This window comes from Sitodiplosis mosellana, unplaced genomic scaffold (genome assembly GCF_009176505.1).
Source record: "Sitodiplosis mosellana isolate CC-2019 unplaced genomic scaffold, AAFC_SMos_1.0 Smas_scaffold_6226, whole genome shotgun sequence".
Taxonomy (NCBI): Eukaryota; Metazoa; Arthropoda; class Insecta; order Diptera; family Cecidomyiidae; genus Sitodiplosis; species Sitodiplosis mosellana.
The window spans coordinates 16325583-16336162 of record NW_022601467.1 but is presented as its reverse complement, the minus strand read 5'-3'; the positions used below and the strand labels follow the sequence as shown (position 1 = coordinate 16336162).

The window sequence follows — 10580 nt, the reverse complement described above, 5'->3', positions numbered from 1 at the left end:
AAGAAAAATGGCGACACCCAGACGAATCGATGTTCGAAATTCGAAATTGTAGTGTGTATGATGTATTCGAACACTGTTGACAGCTGCTGCTCACTTCGAAAATCCAACACATTCGCTACAGCAACACCGATCCATTTGAATAAACAAGTAAACAAACACGATACAAGAAACGGACCACTTTGGAATTATTTTTCTTCAAGTTTTTGAACATAAGAATGGCAATTACTTTATTTTTAATTCAGTTTCATTTAAAACAACACAAGGAACAAAAGTCAGTAGAATCAACAACAATTTTATCAGAAATATTCTAATCGCTACATCTATCATTCGTTTTTCTCCCTCCGAACAGTTTCCAAATGATTTCACTCGATCCAAATAACTGGTGTTTGTAATTTTTTGTTAAAAATTTCATTAAGAATTGTTCTTTTGATATGTTTGAGCTATTGGAAAGTAAATAAATATGCAAATAGATTTTATTTTGGTTTCTTCTTGTTTTTTCTCTCTCTCTCATTCTGTCCATTTCTTTAATGTAAGTTAGATTAATTGTCTTGATTTAAATAGATTTCGGCACGATTTTCAACAATGTCTTTGACCAGTTTTTCTAGTGAATCACGTGAATCAATCATTTGGCCAACTTTGGATGCAATCTCTTTCGCTAGCCATGGTTTGAAATTTTCATCGGTGTTTAACAGGTGTTTATTCGTAATGTCAGCATCAACGGTGCTTAGTACGTCCGGCAGCAGCGTTGTAACATAGTTATGGAGCAATTTGGCAGCATTAATCTCGTCAATCGTTTGACCATTGTTGTTGTGTTCATCTGTGTCATCCGCATCCATGGTTTGTTCCAGTCTTTTCAATTCGGAGTTTTGCGATTCCTTGAAAGCTAAATAAGTTTCGGTGTCTCTTTGCAGTTCGGCCATTTCTTCTTCTTGCATAAATTCACTGAGCGCTTGTTTCATTGTCATTTCGACCAGAGCGTCTAAAATTGGTTGTACTTCCTCGTCGAAATTGTACAATTCATCGATATCGGTTTCGGTTGCAACATCAATGCCATCCTTGGTCGTTATGTACGGCGCATCCGGTATATCATACAAATACAAATCCGTTTGACACTCCACACTGTAATCAGATGGCTTCACCAGCAACTCTTCGAGATAACGTTCGGTTTGTATCATTTCATGACGTCGACCTTTCACCGGTGGCGGTGTTCCAATCACACTTCTTTTATTTCGATTACAGTAACGTTTACGCAGCAATTGACGTCGTTCTGCTTCCGACTCTTTTGACAGTGCATCAATATCACCCTTTAATTGACAAAAGATCAAATTAATTGGACAACAAATCTATTTTGGTTCGTTTTGATGAATCATCAATGGTGTGTTATTGGATGTAAGAATTTGCAAGTGGAATAGAGGTGTAGACAAGAGGAGAGATAGAGCATGTCTAACAACAGCAGCAACTACAACTACAACTACGGCTACATTTTTTAAAGGTTTTTTTTTATCATTTCAATGATTGTGACAAACATCAGTATAATGCCAGGGTGAAATCAACTGAAAAATTAATCGAGTGAACCATAACACCGAATTGGCATTTCCATATTCCATTCAATAAATTAGCGATGGTGATCAAACATTTTTTGTTTTGTTTTTGATATGAATCAGATGGTAGAATTGACCATATGCTTCATTGGAATGTTTTATTTTATTCATATGCCATTCTAAATGGGCAATGGAAATGACACTAATTGCCAAAGGTACCGTTTTGTGTATGCGAAACAATCGAATATATTTAAAACATTTATTTCATTAAATATGTATGTATTTCCATTCCATTCCATTGAATAATATGATCGATTGAGAAGAGTTGATGTGGTTCGATTGATTTAACAATATTCCATAAAAACAACAACAGTAAGCATTTTAGGGCACACCATTTCATATTCTCTTATTGAAATGCATTTCAAATGTCATCGTCCCATATTTGATGGGATCTTTTTCAATGCAAGACTTTATGGCTAGCAAGTGTTTCCACATAGCATTTGACAACAAAAGATCTCATAACAATTACCAATGTGTCGACATTGAGTGCTCAATTTTGTTATAATTGTTTTTTGTGCTAAATTTTCCGAATTAATTTTTTATTGAAAAAAAAAATCATATTTTTCACTTATAATCACTCATTTTAAATTTATAAAAAATAAATACCTACATTTTCATAAGAATTAAAAAGAAAAATTGGAACAAAAGAAAACGCGAACTATAATTAATTTTAAATTTTTTTTTTCAATTCGCAGATGTGATTCACGGGAATATGTGTCAAAGCTGGATATTCGCTTATTTATAATTTGTATGAGTATGACCGATGACGCATTGAATTAGATATTTATTATTGATTTGCTTCAAGCATGACATTTATAGAATGCGACACAAAAGCAATGGAAGGACAGCATTATTAAGGAGAGTGAGAATGATCGAATGGATTTTGCAATTCTTATGTAGATGAGAACAATTGAGCAAAATGACATGAAGAGACAGAGATGAAAATGAGATATGAGTGTTTGTGTGTATGTGTGTGCGTTTCTTCGCTATGTTCATGCAGCGATCATCAAAAGAAAAAAAAAACATGCTGCTACAATTCTTGTATCAGGTGGATGCTCATTTTGGGATAAGAATCGTATGGGTTTTTTTTCAATTTTTTTTTCTTAAATTCAGGAATAAACATCAAATCAAATGTCGCTAACTATCATTTGATTAGGCCATTTGGTTCGCTAAATGTAAACTCACCTTTCCTGATAGAAGACCAGCATAAGCAAAGTATGGATTCCACTAAGTATCCATAAGAAATTTTGTTTTATTCATTTCAATTGATATATTTTTGGTTTTTGTTTTTGTTTTTGGTTCGTATATCGAAAAATGCACAAGAAGAGGAATTAAATGTTCCAGTCGGTAGTATTCCAGAAAAAAAACATATATATGATACAATACCATAAAGGGGAGAATTAATAATGAAAGCAAACTAATGAGTATTACAATAATTGTAAAAGAATATTAATGAAAATGCCTAAAAATACGTTCATTTTGATTTGTTTGACACAATTTCTCTTTATATTTTCCAGATTATATTCCATTCAATTGATTTCATCGACTAACATTCAAGTAATGTCACGCACTGTGTAATGCTAAATAAATCGATGGGTATTGAGTGTGACCACCGGAATGGTGCCGGCTTCTGTTCATTCATATACAAGCTGGTTGTAAAATGCTCATTGGACAATTAGTAATTGTTCATATAAAATTTAGATGTGTGAACGGAAATGATGTATTTATGAGTCCCTTATGTGTGACCTAGTAATTCTTGTTTTATATATACAACATGATGTAAACAGTAATAATATTAGGACCGTAGATGAATTAGCCACACACATACACACATGCATACACACACAGACAAAACTTTTAATTTTAATGCTGAAACGGTAATCACATAGGAAGAAAAATCGACAGTTCATCCACGAATGAACATTTATGAGCGGTATGTGATAGTGTGTGACCCCGATTGGCTCGAACTTATCATTTTGTCAAGTGTGTGATGTGAATGAACTATATTATATGATTGTATCAGTTTTTGAGACACATGCTGTTTAAGTCGAACGAATACAAAGGTAACAAGTCAATGATATGGATGAAATGATACAAAAGAAAGAAAGAAAGGAGAAATTGTATTTGAATGGATACGGGCGAAGGGTGAAATTCAATCAAAATCTTACACAATGCTACTGTCTATTTTAATAATGAATTTTTTCAATAATTGTTTGTCATCAAATTAATAGCAATCTTTTCTAATTTCCAAAAAGAAATAAATCAATGATTTTTCAAATGACTACGTTAGAAACCGGGTTGTATGTATGTCAAAATATCATGTGGGTGTAAATTGAACGGAAATAATTCAGGCTATTTGTTTTAGTTTGGTTTGGTTAAATTTAAACTTGAGAGTTGAAAATATTAGACATGTCTCCACTTACCGCTTGCATATGGATGTGACTGTAGTTGCTCCCACGTACAACACGCTTATCGTACATGATATTCTGTGGATGTGACTGTGATTCTCTGTGTTATCGATACGGCGGCAGAGGTCGACAAACCGAAGGACAAAAAAATGTAAAAATTTGGCATTAATTGTTTTAAATCATCGGCTAATTGAATGGATTTCCGCACAAATGAAGCGAAAATTGTAGTGCACACATCGAATTTGGATTGAAATTCGAAAAAGAGGGATAAAATGGTGCTATATATTAAGTTTTTTTTATTTGCATTAGAGCCTTGACTTGAAAATACTCTAAAAACGTGTATTGTGATTGGGATAAATGGAGAGTTGGTCTAAAAATTAGATGGTCAACAATGTGAAAACAATGGACGGATTTGGATTGCCTTCAGCACAGGAACTGCGGAAAAGTACATTCACCTACTCGATGCCATCTTATATGATTTCGCATATATGATCCTTGCCCCGGTTTAAACCAAACAAAACGAAACCAAATCGCTTCATTTGGCCTAAAGTGAATTCCCTTACCGAAAACATGTTCATTTGTCAAAATATCTATTAACTTGGTCAAGCCATTCGAAATGAATACATTCACCTCGTCTAACCGCCCGATAAATCATTTGACCATTAAGAAAATCGGCTATAGACTATGTTATATACACTTAAAATCCGTATCTATATCAATAGCTTCAAAAAAAAAATACTTGAACGTTGCATGAATTAATTGAAACAAAAGACCTCGTACTATTTTAACACTGGAATAATTTAAGTTGTTCGTTTGCAAAAGAAGAAGAAACGAAAAAAAACCAACAACAATGGCTGGAGAGAGAGAGAGAAAAAAAGAACATAAACAAACCATTTTTAACTTCCGATTCATTTTGCACACGGAAACGTACGAGCAGCGAAGTACGCAGACTAAAAAAGACATTTAGCCGGCAAATATTTTTCTCCATCGATTGTATTTAATGAATAGAGTGTAATGGCATACATATATGTTATGCTATTAAGAAAAAAAAAGAGAACTATAGGTATATTGTTTGTGTGCTGTTGGGCCGAATCCGTGTTATTGGCTCATGTGTGCATTATATACCATCGACAAAGTCTATTTGGTTATCGTTGCAGCCAAAAGCGTAAATGTGGTGCCGAGTAACATCACAGCAAATATTGCGACATGCAAAAAAAAACAACCACCACCAGCCGAAGCAGCAGCCAAACCAACAAAATTGTCGAATGCACGCACATGTTGCAATATAGAATAGCAAACAAATTGTTTAAACATATCGTCTGTATGTAAACTACCCGAAAATAGTCATAGGAATGGTTATTAATTTAAACGACAGGAAAATATTTCATTAAAATTAGTTTATGCGACGGTAATTGTACCACACAGTATAGCATAGCACAGCACACATATAGCCGAGCACAGTCGTCGCACAAATGCAAAATTGCATACAATATCACAAGGTATGATTTGGACTCGAAGGGATTTTTGCTGTTATAAAAGAACATCCGCATTACGTTTTATTGCAAAATTTACGATTTTTCATTTTTCAATTCAGCGCGGAGGAAAACCTCAGGCAATTTTACCTTAACACAATCTTAATTAACTACAATCCGAAGCGATGAATGAAACCCATTGCAAAATATTCACCTTCGCACGCTAAAGACGAAAAAAACAAACAAACACACATACACGAGAATCCCTTAAATCAATCTGATAACTGATTTCACTTATGTGTTTTATTGTTTAATTGTTTTCACATGTACAGGAAACTGTGCGGAAGTCCATAATTGCACCACAATTATTCAATATTTTATATTACGTGTCATTAGGTGATCTCAAAAATGGGAATAATTACAACAATTGCCTATTATCCTTCACGCTCTGCAGGGAGACGGAAAGAGACGGACATTTCAAAAGAATTACCGAAAATTATTTCAAAATGTCGAAGTAATTCGCCAATCAAACCAATTCTAGATGCATTAAATGAAAAAAAAAAGATGGAATTCCACATGTGATGTGAATGCTACAAAAATGGTCATGAATAATACAGAGAAAAAGTCAGCAGTAAGAACGTTAATCGAAAAGCTATGAAAGAGTTCTTGTGAATTTTTCCCAAACGAGCCATTTCATGTAGTATTTAGCCATCACTTAAATGATGTGCATGAAACACATGGATCAAAACACACAGCTGTTGGTTCGAGAGTCTTTGTAATAGAAATTTGAGTGTACGTCACGCAAGTGTCGACAGTTGTATGAAATGCATGAGTTTTTCTTATTATTCTTCTTCTTTCATTCGTTCGTTAGTTTTCATTTGAGTGGTGTGGTGACATGGAAAATCGCATTTTGGCAGATGCATTCAATTTAGCGGAATTTTTCCACATAAGTTATGTGAAAGTGCTAAATAATGCACCACCGTAAAGAAATGTGGTGTTCGGCCTTGACAAGTTCTTTTTTCGCGCAAGACATCGTGTACCAGAACGAACATAAACGTTCATTATGTTCGATATTCGACTGATTCACTATACCTGATGAATAATTTGGGTCTCGCTACTTTTTACTTTTCGTGTGGTTCTGTTAATAGCCACTTAACATAGCTGTCAGTGTTGAGTCTTTTGAAATCGATGGTGGTTTACGTAGCGCGAAAATTATTTACTCCATTTTCGGCCTAATTTAAATAAATGCAAATTACATCGACTGTGTTTTTGTGTATGTGTGTGTTTACTTTGTTCTTTGCTTCTTCCTTTTCGTTTGCAATCTCGATTTTCTTTCGATTGTTGTTGTTGTTTCTTCGTTTATAGTTTTCTTTAGCCGCTGTTTCTAGACACTTTTATTGAATGCAATTGCTTGATGGAAGTTCTTCGTTTTATTTACGATTTTAATTAAATATTGAAGCACGAAAACCATTTGCATGCATTCAATGCAATAATTCAGCGTGTAAACACGAATTACGCGTGCGATTTTTTTTCCATCGTTGTCTTGCAACTGATGGATAAATGACATGCAGTTTTAAAATCAACTCAATCATCTTGTTTAAAATGATGAATTTCCTTCGATTGTCTAGGCTTAAATAACGAACGGCGGCAATATATGGGCGATTTGATAATAGCAAATTCAAAAATACAGGACACAAAATGGGTAAATGGATGGATGATTTAATGCGATGATAATTTGTGGTTTTGTTGTTGTAGCACATACCTCGGCTTAATCGCTTTCCCATAAGTGGTCATCGTTTTTAGAGCATGAATCTCTGTGATGGGATTCGCTTTGTCTCCTTTGTTAATGTTTTGGGCAAATATTTTCGGAATACTAAAGTAGGCGTATGTACGTGGATTGCGCACTTTTGATGCGGCTGGTAGATCTTTTGACGGTGGCAAATAGACGCCGGACGGAACAGTGGTAAAAAATCGAGGACGACTCGATGGATCATGTAATCCGGTAGTGTCCTAGTTGTACAAGATGTGTCATAACATGAATGTAAATTCAATTTATTTACATTCAAACAGTTCTCAGAATCAAATTAAATACTAAAACAGAATAAAAGAAGAATAAAAACGAAAAGAGTAGAGAACGGAAAAACAACAACAACAGAAACAAATGGTAACTATGTTTTAATCAAAATCAAAACAAACAGAGAAATGGTCACAGTAAGTGACGCAGATCAATTCAAATTGGATATATGGCCTCTACACGAAATTCAATGTCATCATTGGAATGAGTGTGATTGTATTAATTCTCATTTTCGGTGGAAATGTAAACATTAAGCCACAGCTAATAACGCGGTGTCATAAATAACGTCAAATGGGTTTTGGTTGTTCCATCATGTTGGCCCATCAAAATAGAGCGCATTATATTGTCGTCCATCGCAACAGGATCGTGTTTTTGTTTTGGTGGACGAATGGCAAGCTGTGCTTGAGTCTACTGAGTAGACGATAAACGACGAAATTAGAACTTTGCAAATTCGACACAAATAACCACACACGGTTTGAAATATCGAACCAAGCCAATTCCAAAATGAAGGATATATGATTTTTGTTTCGCTGTTGTTAATTTCATATTTTCGTTGACAGAACGATGTTGGGAGAACAACAACAACATTGACCAAAGGTCCCTATACTGGCAGAATTTTTTTAATGGCAAGGCCAAGGTGACGCACGATAGAAATGAATGAAATTCAAATTCGAATCTATTTATGAGATTATCATAATCATTGCTCGACACAACTAAATATATTCTGCGCAAAAAGAAGAAAAAACACTTGACGCTTGAATTTTTCCATACTTGACGCGCCTACTCATTGAATAATTGAGCAAAGCAAAGAGTTCCCGGATTGTATAGCTATGTAAAGTGCTCTTATAGTATACAAATGGGGGGGAAATTATGTGAAACAACGGCGATTACAACAGTCTCACGTGTCAATACTGCGTTTGCTTTGTATTGGAGCTTTCCAGAGGGTAAAATAAAGGACACGATTTGTTGTGGTTTCACCAATGACTTTGGTCCGATGTAAGCTTTGACATTAAGGTTTTTTTCTCTCTCTCTCTCTCTCTCGCTCATTCTCTCAATCGGTGTGACGCTTTGCGTGCCCAGCAGCGAAAGTTATTAAACACTTTGCTTGCTCACACACACCGCGAGATTTTTATTTTATTTTTCATTACTTTGTACCATTACCAATCAATTTAAGCTCAGGCTTTGGCAGCATGGAGAAAAATTACATGTGTATATCACACGTCATTTGATGAATCAACCAATAATGTGGTATGCAAAACACGGAAACTCGATATTTGAAAGAAAAAAAAAATATTGATTTAAATGTAGCATGATCACCAGTGTTGACACTTGACCGTTGAAATTTACACATCTTTTGACATAAACAAAACAGCCTTATATTTCCGAAAAAGTAGCATTGTGTCAATCATAGCAACTTGTTCGATATGTTTTTAATTAGCTACGCGCGGCATCTAAATAATGAATAATATTCGATAGACAATGGAAAATCGATGGTTTGGATATTCGAGAAAAAAAAACTCTACATAAAACGACTGTCAAATTCAAACCATTGTCATCTGGGTACAAACGTACCCACACATTCATAAAATCACGGATACATACACACAAAATCAAAATGCTATAAATGAAATAAACGAATCAGCCTTAATGATAAAGGAAAACCAAACGGAAATGAATGGGATATAATAAATTTTACATTTTTTGAAGCAGGTTTTTTATCCTTTTGTAAGTGACGAAGCTTATTGTCCAGCTCCTTGGTGAAGGTATCGATTTCTCGTCGCTTATTTTTCGCAGGAACATTAACCTTTGGCGTTGATTGGTTTGAAGCCGGTAAATTGTTGGCTCCGTTTGCCTCTGGCAGTATCATAGTATCAGTGTTGGGTTCATTTCTACGTACTGGTCTTACGATTGCAATTGTATTGGGCTTTCCATAATGGCCGTAGTCGTCCGTGGGATTGTTGCTGGTGATGGGGACAACGGAGAAAATGGCATTGGGACCAGGGCCGAGTGGTGCAGAAGAGATTAGTGGAAATGCAGCGTGCACATTTTTCGATTCAATTGAATGGGGATCGATGATTGTTGTCGCTCGTACTGGTAATACTTCCGATGACACAAATGACATTTTATTCGCTCGATTTTCGATAATTTTTCTATTCAAAAAAAAATCGGCTTTTCTTTTCTCATTAACAATAGGCACATTGCTTGGCCATTTTTAGGCTTCGATTAAAATTCAATGTCCAAAAACGGAAAAAAAATGAAAATAAAAACAAAACGAAACGAAAAATGATTGTGGTTATAAGTATGTTTTCACTCCATTTTCGACAGTTCTTTTTTTCCCGCAATATCAAACAACTAAACGACACATCACACGACTTGAATGTTACACTAAAACGAGGTGCGCAAAAAAATACACGGCATTTTCTTTTCTTTTTTTTTGGAAATGGAAAACTATCTCTCGGATTTTTCGTACCGTTTCACTTGATTGGTGTGACAAGTTGTTTGTCGTTTTTTTTCGTTCGTTCGTTTTAGTTACCGGTGTTACTGTCAAATTTTTGAGCTAAAGACAATATGAACTGTTCATGCAAGTGTCTTACAGCCGAATGACCAGACGCTTTCATTTAAGCGAATATGGCTGGCAGTTGCGGTCAGCTGGAAAAGACACACAAAAACAAAGCTCGAAAATATTCCATGATTTTCATCGCAGTTTCACCACACCACACCACCGTACAAACGATAGACGCGAACAGCAGAGAGAAGAAAAAAAGAAAAACGAAACGAATCGAAATAAAAAAAAACACACATCATCGAGTGTCGTGTATGAGTGTAGTTCACCACCGGTGGAAATATTCGTATTTTCCACGCTAGCACAATAGCAACGGGCAAACGGGTGGGAAAATCGAATGTACGGCAAAACAGCTGCTGTCCATTGTGGAAACCAAAACAAGAAGGGAAAAAACAGTAACGCGCTCTCGCTCGCGCCACTCTAGGCAAAACATAGCCAATTACCTGCAGGGTTGTAAATTTT

The 10580-nt window shown here is 35.2% G+C and overlaps 1 protein-coding gene and 1 long non-coding RNA gene across 3 annotated transcripts; one reads left to right on the top strand and one right to left on the bottom strand.

Moving 5' to 3' along the window:
- The first annotated feature begins 3 nt into the window (after positions 1-3).
- On the top strand, positions 4-1049 carry LOC129578238 (uncharacterized). Its single transcript, XR_008689085.1, has 4 exons — positions 4-271; positions 350-529; positions 597-837; positions 912-1049. It is a non-coding gene; the product is annotated as an uncharacterized LOC129578238 (long non-coding RNA).
- On the bottom strand, positions 469-10164 carry LOC129578236 (radial spoke head protein 3 homolog B). 2 transcript variants are annotated; one of them, XM_055466487.1, is made up of 5 exons: positions 9252-10164; positions 7244-7491; positions 4025-4109; positions 2787-2828; positions 469-1304 (listed from the first exon to the last, which is right to left on the bottom strand). In XM_055466487.1, the coding sequence occupies exons 1-5, from the start codon at positions 9675-9677 to the stop codon at positions 540-542; spliced, it is 1566 nt and encodes a 521-aa protein (XP_055322462.1). In that variant the 5' UTR covers positions 9678-10164; the 3' UTR covers positions 469-539. The 2 variants fall into 2 exon arrangements, with proteins under 2 accessions (XP_055322462.1, XP_055322463.1); XM_055466488.1 differs by lacking the exon at positions 2787-2828.
- Between the last annotated feature and the right edge of the window lie 416 nt (positions 10165-10580).